This window comes from Siphateles boraxobius, unplaced genomic scaffold, assembly GCF_051911475.1.
Source record: "Siphateles boraxobius isolate OS27281-9 unplaced genomic scaffold, OSU_SipBor_1 26, whole genome shotgun sequence".
NCBI classification, from domain to species: Eukaryota; Metazoa; Chordata; class Actinopteri; order Cypriniformes; family Leuciscidae; genus Siphateles; species Siphateles boraxobius.
This window is the reverse complement of record NW_027508876.1, coordinates 17,468,864-17,495,000: the sequence shown is the minus strand read 5'-3', so window position 1 is coordinate 17,495,000 and position 26,137 is coordinate 17,468,864. Positions and strand designations below refer to the sequence as shown.

At 37.2% G+C, this 26,137-nt stretch overlaps 1 protein-coding gene across 3 annotated transcripts in view; it reads right to left on the bottom strand.

Moving 5' to 3' along the window:
* The window catches only part of tpk1 (thiamin pyrophosphokinase 1), a 78,292-nt gene that overhangs the window by 17,839 nt on the left and 34,316 nt on the right, over positions 1-26,137 (bottom strand). For all 3 annotated transcript variants that reach the window (XM_077244534.1, XM_077244537.1, XM_077244536.1), the window contains 4 exons: positions 18,098-18,170; positions 15,623-15,718; positions 12,474-12,620; positions 10,561-10,672 (listed from right to left, as the gene is read on the bottom strand). In XM_077244534.1, coding sequence (XP_077100649.1) covers positions 10,561-10,672; positions 12,474-12,620; positions 15,623-15,718; positions 18,098-18,170 — 428 coding nt within the window. The remainder of the gene's footprint in view (positions 1-10,560; positions 10,673-12,473; positions 12,621-15,622; positions 15,719-18,097; positions 18,171-26,137) is intronic.

Genomic DNA, 26,137 nt, shown 5'->3' with positions numbered 1-26,137 from the left:
GCAACATTTTATTTTCAATATGACATGCAGTTAAAAATGATATTCAACAACAAAACAGTGACAAAATAACCCCAAACTCACTACCTGTCATGTGACTTTAAAGGGCACCTATTATGCCCCTTTTTAAAAGATGTAATATTGGTCTCGTGTGTCCCCATAATGTATTAGTGAAGTTTCAGCAGAAAATACCCCACAGTTAATTTATTATAACCATTTGAAAATGTCATTTTTGGGGCCTGTTTTAAAAAGAGCTGTTTTGGTGTGTACCACCTTAAATGTAATGAGCTGCATATCCCCGCCCTGCCTTTGGAAGAGCGCGTAACTTGCAAACCTATGGCAATAAACAGTTTTACAGAAGCAGAATGGCTAAGAAAGAATGACCCGCTGTTTTGTATGGCATTCAGCCGTACATGTTTGAACCGGAATCAGACCCAGATGATGAAGAGACTCCGGCAGAAGAAACACAAATGAGAATGGACCAGGACGTCTCGGAATGGTTATTTGATACATGTATGTACTTATAGAGTTGTAATCATGTCCCCTTTGCAATTATGGATGTGCAACACACACACAGACACACACAAACTGTGATAACGTTGGCGCAATTTTTTGAAACTACAAACACAAATACTGTGATAACGTTTGTGTGATGTTTCTTTCTGCACGCCAATATCCCTCGTTCTACGGCTTCGTGTCGATGTGCTGGCCTTTGTATAAACATAGCAACTTTGATGTCTTGTCTTTACAGAAAACATGCACAGTTTTTAATACAATATCTTTAAAAAAATATATTTCTAAACGTGTGGTTACACACTATACAAACAAGGTTTGAATTATATACACAGACATCCTACGACGACGACAACAACTTTAGACGCATTTGTTGTTGAATTGCCTGACATTGACTGAAATGACTATTTGCTCAAAAATCATAAAATACACTTACTTCTACTGGAGGTGACGTTGGATCGCGAACAGTAGGCAACGATCCACACTTGAGGATTAACTTTGAAGCAATAACTGCTTTGAATTGACCCTCGTTCACAAAACAGTCTGTCAGAAAATGATTCGTGCAAACAAACGTATTTTGGAAGTTTAAGTGGCACCTTTCCTTCGTAAATAAAATCCATCCACTGCGTTTTCAGTGGCTCTGATGTCGGAAGTAAGTGAAAACTACTATGTACATTATTACATCCCACAACAGAACACTAATGTTTCTGAACACCGGCTGTCGTTGAAACAATGGAGGATGGTGTACAGATCACAGAGGGCGGGGTCTATGCCAAAACCACAGTGTCAATCAAACCACGTCGGTGGAGCTAGCTCAATTTTACGTCACATTGAGCCGAATCTTAGAACAGCTCGTTCTGAGACAGTGCTTATGATTTATTGAGATTGTAAAAAACCACTGGGTGGATTTTTATCATTCTAGGGTGGTTTTGCTCACATACTGCTAACACACATTTATGTTCAAACACCATGTAAAAGTGAATTTTGCATAATAGGTGCCCTTTAAGAACTCAAAACGCTTTTTATTTGAATGATCTGGAGGTGCAACAACATCAGCTGTTTTCAAAGGCTCAAAGTGAATTTGAACAGTACATGCAGCATTACATGATTGAGCCGATATACATTTTTATAGGTCTCTTCATGTGCTAGCGAGACTCCCTTTAAGTGCTACGAAGTTCTTGTCAAAAATCGAAATGATGCCATGATTACCCCCTCGAAATGCGGTTCATTCCATGGGCTGATCACTAACTTTAATATTTGGCCTTGATATCTACCCCTATAGCAATATAAAGGGAGCAGAATAGTAATGGGCCGTAAAGTCATCCCATTCTGGCGCTATTACCAAGAATGAGAGTCTGAGGTTCTAAATCATTCAGGGCCACAGCGGGCGTCCATTAAACAGCTTTTAATGAATTACTCATAACATCTGGGAAGACACCGCCGTCAATGACATCTCTCAGACAAAGCGTGCTTTTCAGTGGACACAAAAATCGTATCCTGTAAGCAACAGGAACCTTGACCATTTGAGCTGCATCGCTTTGCGCTGGATGTGTCACAGTCCGGGCTTAGCAGAGCTTCTGTTGCAAGTGCCATCATCTGCAGAGGTGCTGCCGAAGAGGAGGGAAGCAATATCACAGCTCGCGTTACAAAAGCCCAATCGAACGCTTCGAATGAGTGCCGTTATGAGGCTAAACCCTAAAGTCCACTAGAGAACAACACTCCAGCTAAAAGCTCTGAATCAATGTCTCAGCTGTGGCATAAATGCTTCTGTTCTGTTAAGAAACATTTATGAGATCTTTATTGTTCATTCAAAAGATCGCTTTCAAAATGATTCACATGATATTCTGAATATATGGATATAAGGATTTGATTAAAATGTATCAGTTTTAAGTAATTACTTCCACAGGTTTTATCAAATTAACGAATTAATACATCGGTTAAGGCCAGTTTACAACATTAAATACAACTATAATAATAATTGTATTAGTGTCCACAACAATGGGCGATAACATTCTGTTTAATGTGTGCACAATTTAAAAAATATATATTTTATTATGTTCCTGTTTTGAAAACATTATCCATATAAAACTATGGTTTGGGATGCAGCTGCTCTCAGATCCAATACAGTTTGCTACTTCATCTCTCAACTAAAGTTTCTTTGCAAACTCTCCATTACACTGTGCCTCGATTACAAAATCTTCAGTCAAATGCTCCGAACAATTATTTAATCCTCACACGTTTCTGTTTTACACTCTCAGAAAAAAAGGTACAAAAGCTGCCATAGGGCAGCACCTTTTTTAAAAAAGGTACACTTTTGTTCCTTTAATATGTATACTTTAGGTACTAATATGTAGATTTAAGGTATCAATATGCACTCTTTAGTTACAAAAGTGTACCTTTTGAAAAGGTAGAACGCCCCAGTGACAGCTTTTGTACCTTTTTTTCCTGAGAGTGATAGCTGTGGAGTGCTAGTAATAGAATTACAATGATTAATAAACTTAGTCATAGTTGTCATTATAATTATCATCTTTGGTGTGAATGACTCTTTCTTGAAGATGTAGTTTAAGTTACAAGATTTATAGACAACCCAACAATAATTTAGTTCTAGGGTGTTGATGGGTGTTATTTTTCTCCTTAATATTGTGCAAATTCAACAAAATGTACTTTTTGACAGCTTTACATGATGCCTCCCAGAAACATCCAATTAAACATGCTAATATCAGTTAGCATTAGCAGTAAAGGCTAACATTAGCCTTATATAGCAGTACAGTGTTGGAGACTGACTTTGTCAGCTTCAGTTTTTCCATTAACAAGCGACTTTTTCCAACAAGTAGCGGTATAGTGACCAAAAGCTACATTAAAATGCTACAAGGGAACGTTAAACACTAAACAAACAGCACATCAAAAGCACTAAATAGACCTAAGGCAGTTATGAATTCTAATTAGCAATTATTTACACATCCCCACAAGTCACCATGCTTTGAGCTAAAACGCAAAATTAAATTATTCAAAATCGCGAAGGCTTATGGGTATTTCCCTAGCCACAAAGCTAAAAGAACACACAGCAATATGAAATTAATTTAGTGCTTAGCCTTAATAGCTGAACAACAGCAAATTCAAACTTTCCAAACACTTCACAGAAGTTCACAAGTCTCTACAGAAATTCCCCTAAAGGGAGAATCCTATGCAGTTCTGCAAAAAAAAAGCAAGAAAAAAAAGCATGTTGTCCACAAGTAGGGCAAAATAGTATAAACTGCAGTACATATAACAAATTAATATTTACATATAATGCATTCCATATAAAAAAAGAAAATATCACTCATCAAGGCATCAAGTCATGATTTGCATTGATGGTATGGCTAGCACAAAATTTACTAATTTGTCTTTCTCAGGACTGAGCATTGGTGATCAGACTGAGGTCAATAGCCTCTGAATTCTACATTCACCACCAAACATAACATTGCAAGCTCTCAGTTTTCAGTTTGAGTAAGAGCAGGTCAACACTTACAGAGAAAACAGCAGTCATGCCCTTAGTGTAGCTGAATATTTTGTGGCTTGTTATTTTTAAATACTGTAATACATATATATATATGTAGTCTTAGTCTTACAAGTCTTGAGTTGTGGTGCTTCTCCTTGCTGGCAACTCACCGTGATTACCTCACCTTGGCATTTCTCCATTATGCATTCATTAATATATTCCCAAAGGTTTTATAAACACATACTCTGGTGGATCTCCTCTCAATTTACACACATATGCCGTGTCTTATGTGTGTGTATGAGAGCTGTTTATGAGAGTTAAGTGTCATCTAGCTGCTGGTAAGTTGCTTAAGGTTAAGTGTCTTGGCAGCTCTTTTTCCCAGGAGGAAGCACTGGATGGAGTAACTCCAGTGAAAACAAGCAAAGTCTCTTACGCTGAGCTTAACTGTAGGTCAGCCTTAGGCTATTGTGAAAAGCTAAACTCACATACTCCTGCACTTGTTAACTAGAAATATTCACTAGCGTTTAAGTAAATACTTTTGTTGTCATAAATAATCCATGAAATTTTCAAAATTTTCAAAAACGAATTATCGGCAAAAATGAAAAGAAATGGTGTGCTTAACATTTCTATTATATTTACTATAAAAATAATAATATTTAATAATATTAAAAATAGGACATATCTACAAACTTTTCAGCATCGTATTAGATATTTCTAAAACCCAAAAGGCAGATTTATTCAAGATCATACAGGAAATTATAAAAGTGATTACTGGAAGTTTTTCTCTCAGAATATGTTTCTCTCGTTATCACACTCAAGGCTCAAGGGAGTCTGGGCAAGAGCTGAATGTAATGAGACAAAACGAGACTAATAAACAAAGCACCAAGAGATGCAACAAATATGCATGTTATATAATTTTTGTGTTCATTACTTACTCTTATTCAAAGTTTATATGAGGCCGTCTCAACTGTCATGCAGCTTCTATAAATCTCACTTTGAAAATGTTGCCTGTTTGTAGAAGTCAGTGTTTATTTTTTGCCAATTTAAAAATAAAACGGTAACCATTTTCTTAATAGATATAATTAAGTTTGTGATGTTTATTTATTAAGTAATATAGATAATACTTTATAATATATAGTTGTTAGTATAACTTTATTTGTCCACATTATCACAAACTATAGTTCATTTGTTAAAGTCCCCATGTAGTCAATCATTTTATCCCTTAAAAATAATCTTTAATCCCCCAAATTACATATTTAAAAGTTTTTTTCCTGTGAAAAAAATTCTTCATGCCTTAAAATAGCTTGAATGTAGCTAAATCCTTGCATTTAGTGCATTTAGAATATGCAAATTAGCCCCGCCTCCACTCAGACTCTGCACAATGACAAGTGGAAAGAAATACTAGTTTAATCCAGCCATATATGTTTGAACCAGAAACTGATTCAGAAGAAGTGGAAGAGTGAGCTATACAGGCTCGTCCACAAGTCGATGTATCAGAATGGTAATGCGTATTGTGTATCGCTCTTTACAACGTCAGACACATAACGGTAATTAATATGATTAGCTTTTGGCTTGTTTACATTATCAAACAGCTAATAATGTGTTGCTAATGTTACAGACAGCTGCCTTCTAAAAATCAGCATCCATCAGCATCCATCTGAACAACTCAGAACGTCAGTGGAGAAAGGCATATAGTTCATCATGACATCATAATATTAATCAAATACATAATTGACCTGCTATATTGCATAATGTACCCGATTTATCATATCAAGCAAAGAAATCTGTAGTAGAGGCAAAGGCTGACCTTCAAATTGGGGATATCGTGGGACAGGTACAGCATGGAAGAGGGGGTTTTGGGCTCAGTTTAGCTCCTCCTAAATGGCACAAGGCAGGCCCAGCTAAAAGGAGGAAGCCCGTAGTCAACGAGGTGCGAAAGCAGGAGGAGAGGATGAGGTATATAAAGGCCATTTCCCAGGCCAAGCAGGGAGAGTGGATGAGATGGGAAGGTGTGGAACAACGCAAGATGGGCTGGCAAGACCTTTGGTCAATGGAAGAGAGTAGGAACAGTTTCCTTATTAGGTCAACATATGAGGTTCTCCCATCACCACAGAACCTAAACCTCTGGGTAGGAGAGGATCCCTCTTGTCCTTTGTGTTCATCACCTGCCACGTTAAGGCACATTTTGACAGGATATAAGGTGGCACTTAGCCAGGGTCGGTTTACTTGGCGTAATGACCAAGTATTGCGATGTTTGGCTTTAGCATTGGAAGGCAAGCGTAGTATGACCAATAAGTTGCCGCCTGTTCTAGCAAAACATTACACGCAGAAGACAATATTCCTCCGCCCAGGCGAGCAACCACCAAGAAAAGGTGCTAACACCAATTCTCACCCAGGACAACTGGAGGCTGCTAGGGACTGGAAGATGCTGGCTGATCTTGATCAACGGCTTATTTTTCCACCTGAGATTACCACCACTAACCTACGACCAGATATTGTTTTGTGGTCTGGATCAGCAAGCAAAGTTCAACTGATAGAGTTAACAGTGCCATGGGCGGATGCGGTAGATGAGGCATATGAGAGGAAGAAACTGCGGTATGCTCATTTGGCCACTGAAGCAGAACAGCAAGGATGGAGAGTCCAGGTTTATCCAGTGGAAGTTGGTTGTCAAGGTTTTGTGGCACACTCTACAACCCGGTTCCTCAGAGACGTCGGATTCAGTGGCCAAGAGTTTCGTCGCACAGTAAAGAACTTATCTGAAGCAGCAGAAAGGAGCAGCAACTGGCTGTGGTTGAGACGGAAAGATTCTAGCTGGCTGTGTACAGGCCGCCATGCTACGGTTTCGTAGAATTCTTGAAAACTTGAAGAGTCTGTTGGTTTATTTGTATAGGTTGTGTAGGATTTACAGTCATTACGTTCCTGTGTATATTGCGTGAATGACGGGTGGTTGGGCAGATATTGTGTTTTGCGGTAGGTGGTATGCCAAGCGGAATCGTTGCCACTGAAACTGCATATTAACGCACCAGTAGGGCTCGACAGCCTTAGTCAAACGGATTGGCGCGTATGGTTGGGTTGCGGAGAGATTGTGAGATTGTGGTTAGGTCTCAGCAGCAGGAGGGATGTAGAGGTCAGTAATCTGGGCTGAGTTGAGTGGGGGACGGAGGGGGGTGACTCTGGGACGCCAGAGTCACTGTCGAGCCCTCTTGAGGTGTCGTGGCCTAGTCGACGAAACACTGAGGATGGAAGGTGCCCACTTGAAGACCCTAGAGATATCCCCTACTCAGCTCAATCCAGACGGTTGTCATGGGGAGACCGCTCTGTGGTTGCAGCCGTTGTGTGTTCTGACGCGTGTTAACACTAGACAGAAGGACATTTACAACACCATATGGAAAGAAGCGTAAATGGATGGAGAAGCATAGGTTACTGTAAAGCTATGTCTTAGTTGGTGCTTATCTTGGCAAAAGCCGAGTACAAATCAGCATGAAGTTTTAACATCTACTCTCTCGTAATGGAAATCAACAGAAAAATATACAGGGATAGTCAATGATTTGAAGTCAATGAAGTCCATCCGCACGTTGACGGATTGGTTGCAACATATTTGTTTGGGTTTTGTTTCAACATGTTCAGTTTTATCTGAAACAAATGAATGTGAATCTAATTACATTAACATTTAATTATATTAGCCTACATGTCCGAACTGTGGCGCTAAAGGTTAATATTTATCATCTTTGAACACACCATAACACACCACCTATACTAAACCCTACAATAAACAAAGCAATCATGAGATAAAAACGCATTTGCTGGAGCAACTACGCCATTTTAGCTTGCTTCTACAATTTTTTTAATCAACACTCATGTTTTACATGTTTTGTACCTGCGATATCAGGTGAGCTACCAAGCAAGTTTGAAAATGCGCAAAAATAAGTCTGTATTAATCGATAATCTGCCCCTATAATTTGTGTGAAAAATAATTAAAGTTGTTGGTATTTTACTGCCCATTGAGGTAAACAATGCAGTGAATTGTATAGGTACAAAAATGTAGAGGCACGTATTTCCAATAAGCCGTTATATGTTGGTTACATTGGTTATAAAAGGCCCATGATTTCTACAGATCAGCTTTTTTAAGCATAAATATGTTTCATCTTTCCAACTTCTTCAATACCCCTACACCCCGGAGCATATTAAAGCTGATTGTTTTTAAGTCAAGGTCAAAGGTCATAGTCCAGATCCATCACAATCGAGTGGAATATTCACCATTGGCAGAAACATCAGGAGGCTGACACAATAAAGCAAAATTTTTCAGTCATGTATCTGTCACTTCAGTCCCAGCATAACAACAGCCCCTGCGCCCTCTGCAAGATTTAACAGGAGGAGGGCCGCTTGCTTTTTCACGACGAACCCCAGCCTCCAGAGAAAACTTACTGGAGATTATTCTCGTTGACAGCTCGCATTAGCAGATCAAAGGCATTACTATTCCTTCTAATGTCTTCAGTCAGAGCAATCATTTGGCACACCTTTAACATTTAATGCACGTAGGAGGCAGCCCACTATCACCCACTCAGAGCTACAGCCCTTCATAACCACTACAGAGACTAAAAACAAGCTCTTACATGACCAAAGTTTGATTCAGTTTCAAAGAAAAAGTTGATCCTTAAAAGTTAACCGCATAGTTTCTTCAAATCATCTGTTCGTCTAAACCAGGGGTTCTCAACTCAGGCCCTCAAGGTCCACTTTTCTGCAGAGTTTAGCTCAGATCTTGATCAAACTCACCTGCCTGGTAACTTTCTAGTAATCCTGAAGACCTTAACTGTGTTCAAAATCGCCCCCCTATTCTCTCATTCACTATACACTACATTACTCCACTAATATAGTCCACTTGAAGGAGTGAATGAAAATGAGTGAGCGAATTCAGACACTGAGTGTGCCGGAAGGGCTGCCACTTTTGCATAGTTTGAGCTTGTTGTTAAAAAATCGTTTGAAACTTAGCAAACTGGCAGCGCCAGTAGCAATGAAAAGATTTATCTTGAACTCTGTCATGGATACAAGCATGCATAAATCTTAATTATAAATTGACCTTAATATTTCTGTATGATATTACACTGCAACTACATTGGACCAGCAGTTTGGAAAATGGTTGGATGAATGATTCAGCTGGCATCTTCTGGCAAGACGTGAGAATTCATTCGGCACAACCTTAACAGTGCATTATGGGAATTCTCTAACTGTTGAGTGTTCTCTAACGAGTGGACACTTGTTAGTGTGGTGCATTATGGGATTAAATGAATGCACTCAATAACGTCCAGAATGGTTTCAGACACCGCTACAAATGGCTTTCCCATCAAATAGTGCCCTATTTAAGTGTATAGGGGGCGATTTCAGACACAGCTCTTGAATAGCCTGTTCAGGTGTGTTTGATGAGGATTAGAGCTAGGGTGTGTTCACACTTGGCATGTTTTTGATTCGATTAAAACAAACACTGGTACAATAGCCTAGGCGGTTCATTTGAATAAGTGGAACGCTGCCATCTGAACCCTGGTGCGCACTAAACAAGCGGACTAAGGCCACTGAAAAGAAGGTTCTCGATCCGCTTGCGAACAAACTCCGGTGTGGATTGAATGTATGTTTTTTCTCATCATAGTCGCGATGTTGCCCATCACAGTGCGGTACAGGTACAGCACCTCGGCTCCTCACAGCAGATCATTTGTGTATAACAAAGGGATTCCTGCTGCTGTTTTGACTCTTTTACAAATTTTATTAAGCTCCTCGTGAGTTGTCAGCTCCATCATATGCACATACAGCAAACGCATTTAGCAAAGCACACAGCATTGTTTTGGATGTTCGACAAGTTCCCTCGTAAAATATACATCATAAAAGCCATTTCTTGTATCTTTAGGTTATGTGCCACAATTAAAGTGTGAGAACACCCTGTGCAGGAAAGTAAACCAGAGTTGAGAATATCGGTTCTAAATAATGGCAGATGGGGGTAGTGTTTATGAAAACAATATTTTCTGCAAGACTTTGGTGATCTTGGTCACGAAGCAATTACAAACTTCACATTTAATATAAGAAAAGCAAAAATTACTCCATGTTCCTTTATATAATTCAAAAAGGGAAGTAAAAACTGTCTAATGTTAAAGTGATGATGGATTGTACTGTGCAGTATGTCTAGTACACAGTACAAAACCAATGTCCCCAACACTTTTTTTTCTTTCTTTCTATAGTTTAATCTGTGAGAGCCATCCTATCAATGGGCCATCCCTGGAGGAAATAGCGTATTTATGAAACAAAATGAAAAATTCAAAAGCGAATGCCATTGAGAAGCTAAAATACAATGATGCAAATGTGAGATCTTTCTAAATCTAGGCATGACAAACTGCATCAACTGTAACATCATTGAGAGTTTGCTGGAGATTTGAGCTGTCATGGGTAATAAATGTCTCCTATCTAGGACAGGGCCATATAAATAGAGCACAGAGGATGGTACTAGCTGGGGCATTGTCCTCAGGGATGTCTGTGTTTTGGTGTGTGAGTGGGTGGACAGACCTGTGGCCTACAGGCACGCAACTCACCCAAGTTCCATTTAAGCCCAGAAGTGGTAGTTAGACAAGGGCAGCCGACAGGAACCAGGCTACACCATTTCCCCTCCAAGCCGGTGTTTACATTCAGCCGGTGTTGTTTGCCCTGTAAGTGTGAGAAAAAGAGCAGGAGAAGGTCACAGAATGCGGGTGAAACTCTGTTTGAAAACCTAGTGAGCTCCCCTAAATGGTGGATGAGTTGAGTGAAATTATTCATTTCATTTTTAAATGTATAATTTTTTTTAAATTAATTTAATAAAATAAAATAAAAATACCAATAAAAATAGTTTAAATATGATTTGAGTAGTATTTGAGTGAGCAATATTTTGTATGATGTCAATATATAAATCACTCACTCAAATAAAGCAAAAAAATAATAAAAAATGCTGAAACTTTTCTCAAAACATCCTCATATATATATATATATATATATATATATATGCAATGGAACAAGGTTAACAACATTCTTCAAAACATCCTTTCTTGTGTTCCACAGAAGAAAGAAAGTCATACAAGTTTGGAACAATATGAGGCACAATATTCAATTTTGGGTGAACTACAAAAATGTGTAGTCTTCACACAAAGTTATATGACTTGATAATATTTGGAATGTAGTATGCTAGTCTAAAGTATGTGTCCTTTTAAATTTCTTGAAAGCTCCTGTATCACAATCATTGTACCTGAATGGAATAATAGTGTGACCGGTACATTCTTTAAAAGTCCAACAACTAGATCAGCACAAAACTTGCACCCACCATTTTAAACAGTCTTGACTAGTTTCAGCATTCATTATTAGTGTAATATCATCTGATAAGAATGCCAAGAGAGACTTCAAATGCACAGATATGATCCTCCACTTCAAACCAGCAGAGAGAAATCAACTTTCTCAAATGCAGAGGCACTGACTACCTACCATTTGCAATGCGGTTCTCAGCTCTAACTTACAAACATCAGTCTAGTTCAATATTGTGATCATTTCAATTATTACATTTATAAAGCGGAGTGTTGTCTATATACGCACAGACTTAAAACTAAAGTAAGATGAATGATGAAGCTTCCGAAATTACAGCCACTCTCGAAAATTGCTTGGATGTTCTGAGAACTATTCTGCAAGACATAATTACCACCTACTGCATTTGGCAAGTTAGATGCTATATATAAATGCAGATGTTTTATTTTAATCTTAAAGTGAGTTGTACAAACTTCAAAGTTTGACTATTCAAAACAAATTCTGATCCGTCTCTGAAAAGCCAAGAATAGCAGAAAATTAATTCTGCGCAGAACTGAATTCATGTTTTATAAGTCTGCTTTATGTCGGATTGAAACAGTCAAGGACATTTTTTATACAGACTGAGATGCATTCATTTAAATTTCTGGCCCATTACAACAGCCTCACAATCATCTCAATGTCTTATATTCTCTATGAGCCTAAGAGCTTGATTAAATGTTCTCATAGAGAATGTAATGTAATGCAGCTAGAGCAATTCTGTAAGGTTTTCTTATTAGTCGAACAACATTACAATGTCTTACAAAATTAAAGACAAGGGCTTTGTATGTGTTATTGTGCATATATGAGTTGGTCCTTGTATTACCATCTCTAAAACATCATAAAATACAAATATGCATCTCTCACATGCTTGTATTTGTTATATTCAGGTATAGTACTGTTGTATGAAAATGTTGACAATGCATAAGGCAATATCTTTCGTATTTTTAGCCGTAATTCAGATCTGTGACCTTTTAAAAGTGCACAAACAGGAAACAACAGAGAAGAGGCAGCAAAGTGTCTCTGCAGTTGTTAATTGCTTAATATCACGATTGATCATTAAGTGCCGCAATCAGGATGTCAAAAGCGCACAAATGCAAACACTGATTAGCACATTCTAATGAGAGAGAGAAGTGTTTACCTCTTGGAGAAGGAAGGCCAGAGAACGGTCTTGTATAACCACCACAGGCAAATCCGTCATCTTCTGGGCATGAAACAAGGTCTCCACTGTGGCCATGATCTGGTCGAAGCGGCCTTCAAGACCACCCAGTGTTACGATGGTGTCTATCTGCAAAGAGATGAGTGATGGGTAAACAAATAAATAAATGAACCAATGAACAACTCTTAAAGTGCTATTGCACAAACAACTGAATAAACCAACAAATAACCAAATGAATGAATTAACAAATGAATGATTGTGTGAGCAAAGCATAAGATTTTTTGTCATGCAACTTCAGGATAGATTTTCTTAAAGTGCTATTGCACAAACAAAAGAATGAATTAATGAAAGACAAACAAATCAGCGATTGTAGGAGTAAAGCTGTGGATTATGATTTATGTAACTCCAGAATAAAATTTCTTAAACAAATGAACAAACAACGGAACAAAGAAAGAAACAATGAATCGACAAACAAATGAATGAACCAACAATTGAATGAATAAATCAAATAGGATTTGATTTATTGAATATGATAATATTCATAAATATATGATAAATATGATGAATGAACAAATGAACGAACAAACAAATGAATGAATGGGTAAACAAATCAATCAATAAATAAATGTTTTAAAAGTTCATCAACAAATGAAAAAACAAAAATAAATAAATGAACGAATGGACAAATAAATCAGCGATTGTGAGTGCAAAGCAATGGATAAAGGTTATTTATGCAACCCCAGTTTTTAAAGTGCAGCTGCACCAACTAGAGAACGAACAAACAAACAAATGAATGAACAAACGTACAAACGAATGAGTGGTTGTGCGACATGGATTCTGCAAGTCGAGAATAAATGTTCTGAAAGTGCTGTTGCAAATTTGCACCGTAGCTTTTTCCTTCCCACAGCAGCCAAAAATGATGTGCGTCTTCACTAAACAACAGAGTCATACATTATGGAAAGTATTTCCGAGGGAACAGTGTGGACTGGAAAGCGTTGACTTGGCAGAATGTCTTTGATATTTGCTCCCGGGATCGTTTGTCTGACTGCTCCAATGTACCTATCACCCTGTGAGATCCAACAACTCTACGAGAAAAAAAAAACTCTTTAAAATGCACAGTGGGTAATCAACACTTCACTGCCAGCCCCCACTGGCTCGTTTAAATAGCGGGACTTATGAGACATCTGACACATAAATTGTTCAAGTTACAGTGCCTCTGTAATTATGTGGACTGATTGTAAAACTTTTTTAAAAAGCGAAGCAGAAATGATGATATGTTCGTAACTTGTACTTGGAGTCTGAGGTCAAAGTATGCCTTTACATTCCCTGCAAAGTCTAATACGGTAGTTCAAACTTTTCTCATGATGGCAGCACAAACGTTGGGTTATAACCAACCACAAATCAGAGACACCCAGACCCATTTTTGTAATTATTGGCATAACATCAAACAGTACATTACTGTCGGTTGGCGCTCTGTTGGTGTGTCATCTTAGGCTGAGACACCCAGGTTGGGGTCAACACTTTAAAACAAGCAGATAAATAAATTCAAGCAGTATTCATGTTTTAGACAATAAAAGACCGACAGAGAATCGCTAAGCGTAGTCACTTCTAAAAGTGTTACTTGTCTTTTGTGAGAGGTTGAAGACTCTAAAGGTAGCGCTGAGATACAGAGGTGAATATAAACACAATAGGAAAAGCTAGAAGGCCACAGTATGCATGCAGATTGAGCTTGAGGCTGTTATATTGGTAAAACTCTGGAGTGTGTGTGACGGTGATGGGCATCTCTGTGAGGACCAACAGACAGTCTGGAGCTCAGACTGGGGTTTAGAGGAGGAGCAGAGGAGCAGAGACACAGAGACACAGAGACACAGAGACACACACACACACACACACACACACACACACACACACACACACACACACACACACACACACACACACACACACACACACACACACACACACACACACACACACACACACACACTATCCATACAAAACCTTTCTGACAGCTCATGGAGGATGTGAATTCACACTGAAGCTGAGGTGTGAGCTCACCTTTTGTTTGACAGGTAAAAAAACAAAAAACAAAAAGAAGTGTAAATGCACACCACAATTCTTCCGACTCAGTTTTCACAATGAATTTGAGTTTCCCCTTTAGTTTCCATTGTAATGTACTCATCTCAATACTTCGATTTTTTGTTTACTACACATACTCCCTGCACCCCAGCTTGGCAGAGCAACACACTTTGATATGGAATCACAAAAGGCCAGTTTAAACCTTGTAACATTCATTTCAAATGTTTTCTGTGACCATTTGATATTTGAATTTGTGCAGTAACCAAAAGTTGATGGGCCTCATTGTCTTGCATAGTATGGGAAAAACATACTATGCAAGTCAATAGGGCCCATCAACTGTTTGGTTACTAAAATTCCTTAAAATATCTTTTGTGTTCAGCAGAAGAAAGAAACTAGTTCAGGTTTGGAACGACTTGAGGGCGAATGAATGATGACAGAAATTCATTTTTGGGTGAACTATCCCTTTAAGCTCTACTTAAGCACACTAAAGCTTATCTAATTGCATTTAATACAAATTTAAACCTAAATATTTGTGAATATTTCATTCAGCTGCAATTAACATGCAATTAAGTATCCTAAATCATTACATTCTTTTCACACTTAAGTACAGCATATGCTTTTAAGGATATTCTTTTCGTAATAGATACACTTTTTAAAAGTATGCTAAGGTCCCCTTCTTTTTCACAAAGGTTAAATAAACCAGATATGGATATTTTTTTCCATTTCAGATGTAATTAAAAAAAAAAAAAGTTTACTGCTGTTTTTATTGTACAATTAAGCCACAATTGATTGGCAGTTAAGTCGCGGTCCATTACAACAGATTAGTTTATATTCTACAAATGAAAAGTGGTCACATGTGTTCTTGACTAACACAGAGTCTGGTTTTAGTAATGCAATCACAAAACACCAAACACTTGTGGTCTGATCATCTGAGATGGACGTTAATCCAAAGCACAAATGGGGTCAAAAAGTTGGGGAGCGGGTCTGAAGCATAAGACAGAAACATCCAGACAGACAGAGAGAGATGCAGCTGAGGGGAGATAGAGTCCAACCTGCAATTTCTGTGCTTTGATCTCCTCCACCATAATGGCCAAGCACTTAGTGAAGTCTGTCAGATCCTGGTCAGGCGTTTCCATTAGCTTGCAGTTCTGGAGCAAAATAAGTCAAATTGTCAAGCTGACAAATAAAAACAGAATTTTTAATTCAACATCAAGAATTTTGTTAAAAGTTTACATGAATGTGTTAAGCATGAATGTATAACTGGTCACTATCTTTATTTATTTAACAAGTTTTTTACACATTTTATATGCACACAGTCTAGTTATGTGTTAAGCACTGGATTCAGCAAAGGATTTATGCAAATCAAGGAATGGTGTAAACGGTAATAAGGGTAATATTACTTGTAGCACGCAAATAGTATCTATAATGAACCTAATTTACATCGACAGGAGGAAAAAAATCATGGTAACTTAATTTACATACTCTGCACATTTATTCTCTCTTAAACATCAAAGAAGGATGGAAATACTGTGTGAAAAAGTGACATTTTAATAGTACCTTCACTAAACGGTTGTTTCCTTTTTCCTTTTACACTGTGTTGATGACCACTACAAAATATTTAAATATTTCAGAATTTGATGTGACCAAAAAAATCGGATCAAGTATTCTGATAAAAATGGGGCTAAAGGGGAAAACAACAGTCTCTCTGATTGTAGAAAAAAATTAAAAAATAAATAAAGTTTAGAAACTTTAAAGTTGATACACTAGTACAAACTGCCTTCTGGCTTCTCGCTTTGTCTGATCGCACTTTGTGTTTTGTAAATGGGATCTCTTGCTGTGTGAATTCTTTGAGTGTCAGGAAGGGCAGAGGTTAACGTTGCTCGTTTTCCAGTCTCAGTTCCCTCGAACGGCTGCATATACACGGCCGTCGCAGGTGACTCCTCAAACGCAGCAGGTACCTCAAGATCCCACATCCAAACGTCAGCTGTGGAGCTTGTTCCTGTTCCTTCCTTTATCCTCCACAGAGCATCACTCTAGTTTTTATTCCTTTTCAAACCCATTTAAATTCAAGCGTCATGGTCTGTCAAACTTCGGTTCCCCCTAAAGCCGCATACACCGGCTTAGGAATGACATAAAAATGCATGTATGCAGGATTATAACAATGCAAATAACCTCTGCTACTCATTATTTAGCAGATGGTTTTCATTCAAACTGACGTACAGTACACTAATTTCAGAGACGGTCCCACAGGAGAAGAGCGCAGTTAAGTGCTTTGCTCAAGGGCACAGAGGAGTCCTCTCGGTAACACTTCACTTCACGGGTTCACCAGCTTTGTTAAGAGCTTTAGCCACTAGACTGATACCACACCACACTGCACCTTTCCCGAATGACAGGAAGTCAGTGGTGTGAATCTGTGAAATCTACATGACTTGAGGAAGTGAGTGGCAGGGGGCCAATAGCTGGAAAGGACAAAATATGAATCTCAATCAGAAAGTGTTGTCAGCCCAACTTTGTGTGCCAGGGAATAATATTGCAAAAGAGCTTACATTAATATTTAACATATTTGTATATCAGTTTGGGAGAATTTATGGATATATTTAAACCAGTGGCTATCAAAGGGTTTTGCTTCAGGAAACAAGACCAAAATAGTTTGTCATACTGTAAAAAAAAAAAAAAAAAAAGAACAAAAAGTGTTTAAAATCAAACATTGAAATTCCTTAATATTACGATGAACTTTATAGGCCAAATATTATGCATATTTATCAATATACAATAGGCTAAATCACTATTTAGAAACCAGAATTGTTAATTTTCCTCTTGAATTTCAATGGTTTCATGCTCTATGTCAAGGACCCCCCAAATATGATACTAAAATATAAAAGCAGCTATATATTTTAATGTACAATTTGTACCATGTACAATACCCAATTATACTGCATGAAGTGTGTAAAATTAAAAGAAAATACACTTCTAAAATGAAAGAACCACCTTATTCAAATTATAATGTAGTCAATATACATTATAACTATTTTCATGACTTACAAAAAGAGAAAGAAATAATTTATAAAATAATATTATAATTTTTAAATGTGTTAAAAATTATTTATAATTTTCATAATTACTTGTTATATATTTTGTTAATATATTAATTTATCACATTAACTTTTGATAGCCAAAAATTGGCTTCTTTTTTTCTTAAAAAAAAAAGAAAAGACAAGTTTGACTGGAACATTCTTTAAAGCCAAGAACTAAAATATGGGAAGTATTGCTATTCTAACTATGCTGGTTAATTAAATGGTAGATTTTTAATACTGCATTGAGCATTTTAGCAACCATAATGTATTAGAATACCTCCTAATCATTTTGGTTTGTTCCACCATCTTCAACTATAACTATAATCATTTTGATATAGGAATAAACCTAAAAAAAAAACTCGATAGATAGATAATAAAGCGTGTGCAAACATATGAAAATAAAAAGAAAGTAAAAGAGACATCACAAGAGAATCCCAGAGAGAGTACGCTTACCTTCTCTGTGTAAAACGCCTTGACCTCTGGCAGGATTGAATCAAAGTCTCCATTTATGTAGTCTGGAAGAAAACTTGATGGAAAGAGAGAGAAAGAGAAACTGATGTGAGAGAGAGTGGGAGAAGAGGGTAGATGGGTAAAAAGGCACAATTTGTGCAGCCATCGGATCCTTTATTCATGTGAATTGAAGGTGCGTCTCTGACACGGGCCATGGAAAGCTTCAGTGACAGGACCCCACTAGAGCCATTCAACGCCTGCCAGTCACAGCACTATCTGTCCCCAGACATGACAAAAGCGACACAGACAGCCTCTTGACACAGTGAGGGGTTGAGAGAGAATTGATGCACACTGCGCCGTTGCCGTATACCTCACCCCAAACTTTTGCAACATAGATTTACGATACATATGGAGGCAATGACAAGATTTTCTTCGCTCAGATGGGCAGAGTGTTCATTTTGAGAAAGGCAGATCATGTCGGGGCTTCTTTCGTTTTATTCCCTGAGAGAAGAAAGGCAGCGTGGGTATAGGTAGGCATTAAAGCATAAAGACTCGATGTCACGATTTCACGGTCCGCCGGGCGGTGCATGTAGCCGCTGAATGAGCAGAGATGCGCTGCCGAGCTGGTTTAAGAATAACACGGCAGCGGATTACAGTAGCACTATCTTCATCTCACGGATGAATCTGAGGCCCGACGAGGAGAACACCGGCTGTGTTATAAACAGGTTGTGTGTGGATGAGGCCAGTACAATGATACTAAATTGACACTAAGGTTGCTAAGACAATCATTAGTTTCACTGCTGCTCATGTTTTAAAATGAAATATTCATTTACTCCTTTTAAACAACAAATAATAGGAAAATAAGAAATGCAATTCTGTTTTTAATGACTTTTTAAAATATTTTAAAGGCAGCATAAATGGAATCCGATTCTTGGAATAAACTATATATTTATATAGCCCTAACAATATAGGGCTGTGCATTATATCGAAATATCGCAAATGTACATTTCACAATGGCTTGCAATAACTGGGGTCATGTACAAAAGACAAGAAGAGAATCCCTTACTGCTCTTGACTGAATAACTTTTGAAGAATCAGTATATATTTAATTCATACAGTGAACACCAAGCAGTGTTTTATTTTTTACATTTGATTATTCAGTTTATGTTGTTAAATAAACCTAATGTAGCCCTACCTGAAATCCTAACCCCCCCCCCCCCCCCCTGGTTTACACTGATTTAAAAATAACACTTACTTTTTAAATTTCAGAAGTTGTAGGGATGCTTTCTTTTGACAAAAAGAATGTGAAACATGTATGTAGGTTATTTCATTTTAAATATAATTTAAGTTTATTTTACACGCCTTTAGCATTATCGTATCGCATTTCGAATATCACATTATTTAATCAGTTAGCGCATATCGCATTTTTCTTAAATATCGCGCAGCCCTACAACAAAACAAAACAAAAACAAAATTCACTGACAAAATCAATAATGTGCATCTTTAACTAAACAATGTCACGAACAACTAGTCAGTAATTAAACTCATTTTTCTCTTAGTTAGTTGCAAACTTTATGAGTTTGATTCACTAAAAAGAACATATTCATAGTCATTCTTTCAGCAATCGGACTACACTTCGTTGGTTCACTAAACAATGACTCACAAGCTTTTAAACAAAAAAAACTGTTTTATCCTAGCTTCATGCTTCCCTTTTTTATCAACACTTGAATGAGGGTAAGTTTCACAAAAAAAAAAAGCAACATTTAGCTGAAAAAAATTCACGTATTTGTCCATTTGTCTGGATGGGATTCAGAACGACAATCAAAACATAGATGGAATATATCCACTCCATCAACACAGCCAAAGCTTTCACAGTCCTATAGCTCATCCCGGATCGACATTTAATTCGGTAACATGAGGCAGTTTTGATTCATATGCTATTTAATGTTGATGATCGCGTTAATGTTAATGTTAATGGAACATTCTGTCAGTAACAGGGGGTCAAAATGTGAAAACCATTAATGGAACCGTTAAATGTAAATCAAAAAGTGATCAAGCATATTATATCATGTTAAGAAGATTCAACATGGTTACAATTTGTGCACCTACTAATTCAGTGCTTTAAGTGGCCCAAAAGAGGTGCCGGTACTATTATTAATTATTATTATTATTATTTTTTTTGCTGACTCTTCTCCTCCCCTGAGGTAACAACAACTATATTGAAGGGGTTTTATATATATATATATATATATATTATATATATATTGACACCATGATTGACACATGGACACTTATAATCGGATTGACGGCTCGATCGGACTAAAAAACCCTCATGTAAACACCTTAATCGATCCGATTGAGCTCGATCCGAGTGACATTTCGATCGGATTGAAAGGGGTGGTTTATCCCTTATGTAATCCGATCGAGAGAACATGTAAACACTTGATTGAAGAACCGAAACTGAAAGGACTGCACATGTGCAATGATGTTAAATAAACATAATGAGTATAACGCGCGGAACGAGCTGTTTTTCCTGTTGAATAAAGTGTCATATTAATAAGCTTCCCGTCATTCTGAAATTCTCATTTTACTCGCCAAAGGCCAAAGAATTAAAACAGATGTGCAAATGAGCATACCGGTACGCTAAAAGCACGTTCTGGGCGCACGGAGAGGTGGCGGTACTTTCAAGAGCTATATTTGGAAGTGGCGGTACTGAGTACCGGCGCGTACCGGCCCACTTAAAGCACTGTACTAATTGTATTATAAGCCCCAATTAATCTTTCTGCCAAAAAATGCTGGACCATCTAGAACACTTCTGGCTTTGACCAAGGGTTGAATGTGCAAGAAAAAGCAATTCAAAGCAATGAACAGTTTTAAAGTTTCCTGTTGTGTGCTCTCCAACAGACTCCCCGTTAAACAGGAAACATAAATAACCCTCAGCAGTGACAGTTCTGCGGCCACATTAAGGTGAAGCTAAATGAAACCTTTCCTTTTGACATTTTATCAGCAAAACAGGTCTTCTCACAGCAGAGCTCAAATTGGAGGCAAAATACACCTCTTTTACATTCAAATTAAAGTGTCACTTAAAGTTAATCGTAACGCAGGGTCTATACCTCGTTGGAAAAGAACTCGATTTGGACCGGCACACAGAAAATTAGAATTAAGAATTGAAGTAATTCCAGAAGGTCAAGACCAACGCCACTGGGAGAACCGGAGATCAGACACCCTGTCGCATCAGATGCTTCATTCATTTTGTCAAAGCCCAAAGAGACAAGACAGACAGACGAGATCACAGTTATCGGTCTGGCTTCCTTGTTGTTTTCTTGTTACGCACTCTAAAATAACATCAATGAGGATGAAGGGAGGTGAAAATTGGGCTCCCAAGTGACATTAAGGAACAAAACTACATGCAAATCCTTAAACGTCTTGTATTTTGTTGCAGCCTTTGTTTTCTAATAAGTTATGTGACTGTTCATTAACATGGGAGCTTGGTATTGGCTTCATTTGGCGCAGCACAAATTTCGCTCTATTTTTTAAGTCAATAAGCCCACTCAGGACTTAAATAACAGATCGCCTGCTTTATGCCTGGCAGTTTCACACACCTCTCAGAAGACCCCTCAAGAGACCTCTTCAGCTGTTGCTTCATTACAGACAGTCTGGTGAAATCATAAAGCCGCCCCTCCTGAGTGGATCATCTGAACAGACGATCAGCTTTTGATTATGCCTTAGAGTTCATTTTCGACTCATTCATAATCAGTAAAGGTCACACAAATTCTTTCGAATAACTACAGCCGCACAAGTACCGAGCTGAAGTACTATACATTACTGTGTATCCATGGTGACATACATTGTGTCTGAATAAGCGTATTGAACTTCCCTGCTAAATATTATGCATAGTCACGATAATGAAGTCACAACTACTGGAGTAAGTGCCTGATTATTCAGTACAACCTTAAATTTCCCCTGTAGTCAATAATTTTAGAGAAAAAAAATATATCTTAAAATAGCTTGAAAGTATCACACGCTGAAGGGATTGGTTAAAAGGTAGTTTGTCAGAAACACCAGCGTTTTCAAACCATGTTTTTGAGACTGTTTTGGTTCACTGCCGTTTTAAAGAGAAAATACTAATGGAGATGACTTATGAATTTGCATATGGTTTGTCTTAAAGCATATTAAAAACAACACACAGACATACAGTATAAACAACATTAAAAGCTTGATTTTCACTTTAACTGATGGACATTTCATTGTTGGTTTTTGACTATTTAGGAAGCATTAGTACTTATTTCATATGTGGTAGCCAATCATCACAACAGTAATTTACATATAGAAGTCTTGAAGGAATGGCCAAAACAAATAAATAATCTAAAATACTAACATTATAAGTAGATTAAAAGAGGACAGAAAAAGGTTAAATGTAAAATGTAATTTATTCCTGTGATGGCAAAGCTGAAATTTCAGAAGCCTTTACTCCAGTCTTCAGTGTCAAATGATCCTTCAAATTAACATTTACCACTTACTTGTGAAAATAGTATCACAGCGATTAAAGGATTTAAACGGATAGTTCACCCAAAACTGAAAATTCTGCAATAATCTACTCACCCTCAGATTGTTCTAAGCCTCTGTGAATTTATTTCTTCTGCTAAACACACAAAAAAAGATATTTTGAAGAATATGGGTAACCAATTAGTTGATGGTTCCAAATAGTCAACTGTATGGTTTCTGACATTTTTCAAAATGTCTTCTTTTGTGTTAAAGATGAAAGAATTTCATACAGGTTTGGAACAACTTAAGGGTGAGTAAATAATGACAGAATTTTCATTTTTGTGTGAACTACCCCTTTAATGAAACTTTCAGATAGAAGCTCTCACTTGTCTGGAGCTAAAGAAACAGTAGCGGTTTTAAGAGAAATGTATTTATGTACCAATCTAACAGCTAATGAGACATCTGAACATTGGGAGATCATCCAGAGAGCAATCACTGTTGATAATCCAGACATTCTGGGACTAGAAACCTGTTCCATAGTAATGGCCGATACCATCTGCAAATGGTAGAATAAAGCATGGTATATTTCATGAGCTCCAAAGCAACTAGTGTGTACACCGCTTCAGTTCAAATAAAACTGAGCTTTCTAAACTAATCAAAATGTACCAGGAAAGGTCAATGCAGTAATTACATTTAAGGCAGTGTGAGATAATAACAGGATATGTCTTGATCTGTGCACCAGCTCTGAAGATTTCCCTCCCTGTCAGCTCCTGTTTGCACAGGGAGATTAAAAATGAATAATCACTGTGGATGCATGTAATTAGGCAAGGCCAGAGGTCTGTCAGACATATGAAATGTGTTCTGGTCCTGAATCAAAAAGACTTCTGGGAATGATCACAGCTCACAAATGAATATAAAACAAGATGCCACAATGTGCAGACAGATTTGCAAGTATCATTAGTTACACACTGTGCGGTAGGTTCTGGTCAACTCAGCAATTTTCAATTAAAGGGATAGTTCACCCAAAACTTCTGTCATCTTTTATGCACCCTCACATCTTTTCAACACAAAAGCTATACGATAACTCTGTGTTAGAAACAGACCACAATTTAAGTTGTTATTCATTGATGATCCTATCCTCAATGAGCTGGGATCACTGTAAGCGAGTTAAACTTTAGGCTTGTTCTGTGAACTGAAACAACAAATTTATTGAAAAGATCTGAATCATTCAGACAATTTTTGTGAACTGAATTAATTGAAAAATATTTGAATTATTCAAATAAACTGGATCAACTGATTCTATATAAATATCTGAATCATTCAGATTCATTCAGATGGTTTTGTGAACTGAATAAAGCAATTCACTAAATAGAAATCTTTCAGACCATTTTTGTGAATGAATCAACCAATTTATTGAAAAGACTGGAAACATTTTGTTTTAAACTGAATTAACCAAATTTTGAATGAATAACATCAGTTTTGTGAACTGGATCAACTGATTTATTACAAATATCTGATTCATTTAGACTGGTTTTAGATGAAGTATCCCTTTAATTCCTTCAACAATGTTAATTCCTTACTTCCATCAAAGGAAGAACTAAAAAAGCACTGCATCTGTTGATGATATTCATCCCCAAATATGGAATATTTAGCTTGTTGCTCAAACCCAATTAATTTCCAGCGAGTAGATATTCCCTAATGACGACACATATAGCTAACTGTCTGGAGAAGGCTTCTATACTCCTTTTTGGCAGCTCTGAATAAAATCTACAGATGACAACAAAAGCATATGGAGTAAAGCAATGACAGGTACAAGAGAATTGATGGATGTGACATGGAACAGGGCCTGCTGTATGTGTGCATTCAAAAGAGATTGTTTATTTTTTGGAATGTCCTTTGAGGTGTCTTTGGCAGTGCTGCTGCAAGCTGATAAGCTCAAAACAACCAGCTTCTGACGATCGCAGTCGAAACATACTTTACTGGCAGTGTGCTGAACGGATCATTAGCTCCCTACGAAGAAATTCTGACTTCCTTAAATATGCCTGCCGTCACAATAAACCAGCTGTTTTGAAGCAGCAGCTCAGTCTATTATATGTGGCGTAATATATGTCAATTTTATTTTTTCTCATTTGCTGTGTTTATTATCCTATTTGAATAATTTTACTGGCTCAGGCTTTTTAAAACCAATATCATGCTTGTCAATTTAAAGAAGTGTACTTGCCAGAGAGGGAGAGTGTTTCATGTTTTCAGTAATTAAAAGTTTTAACACTCAATGTGATCCCATTAAAAGATAGCGACTATTTTTAGATACAAAAAATTGTGTTACGAATTTACTACTTTTCCTTCGAATTAAAAGGTTAGTTCACCCAAAGATGAAAATTATCCCATAATTTACTCACCCTCAATCCATCCTTCATCTTACTTTCAGCCAAACCCAATCTGAGTTATATTAAAAAATACCCTGGCTCTTCCCAGCTTTATAATGAGAGTGAATGGTTTAGATTATGAAGCCCAAAAAAGCGCATCCATCCAACATAAAAGTGATCCATACAAATCCACTTAGGTTAATAAAAGCCTTCTGAAGCAATGCGATGCGCTTTTGTAAGCGCAAATAAGTTAATGCAAAAAGTTGTATTTACAACTTTATAAACAATAAACATTAGCTTCCGGTAACGTCTGTACACGAGTCGAGTTCCGGCGGAAGAGTGACATCCAGACTTGCGTACGGGCGTTTCCGGAAGCAAGTGATTATAGTTATTTTTGGGTAATTTTTAGGTGAACTAACCCTTTAAGCTTTATCGACAACACTTGCTGCTCCTTTTCTTTAAAAAAAACACAAATATGTGGGTAACATAAAAAGCACTTATAATGGAAGCGAATAGGGCCAACCCCTAAACATTTAAAATACCCATTATTTCAAAAGTATACATAAAGAATGTTTTAGGGCATTGTTTAGTAACCTTTTCTGTGTGCATCCAGTTTTACAAGTTTGTTGCCATGACAACTCAACACGACAAGAACTACTTAACAGCTGACATATTACACACGTTTTAACAAAATAATTAATATACTGTGCTTTAATAAAATCATAAGCTGCACAGCCTCATACAGTAAATTCCTCACTGTAATCTCGATTTTTGCTTTTTACAAATTAAACAAGAGACAAGTCAAGATTACTTTTTGCAGGAATCTACATTAAACCACAAATGATGTTGATAAAGCTTAACTTGTACGGAACCTGGAATATTCCTTCAACGAAAAGACAAACATTGTCTCCAAATTCATGATCTTTCCAAATGTAAAGACACCAAAGTTACCAAAATAGTCCATACAACAGTTTTATTTTAATCTTTTTGGAGCTTAACAACTAAACATTTTCTAGGTGACAAAATAACAGCATTTGTTTGGACATGAGGCTAAGTAATGACAGAATTTTAACTTTTGGACAATCTGTCCCTTTAAATAAACAAATGCTCCAGTATGTGTTTACTTCCATCACTCAGTTGTGATTTCCATGCATGGAGAGTCTGATATTCAGCTTTATTTTTAGGTGGTAGA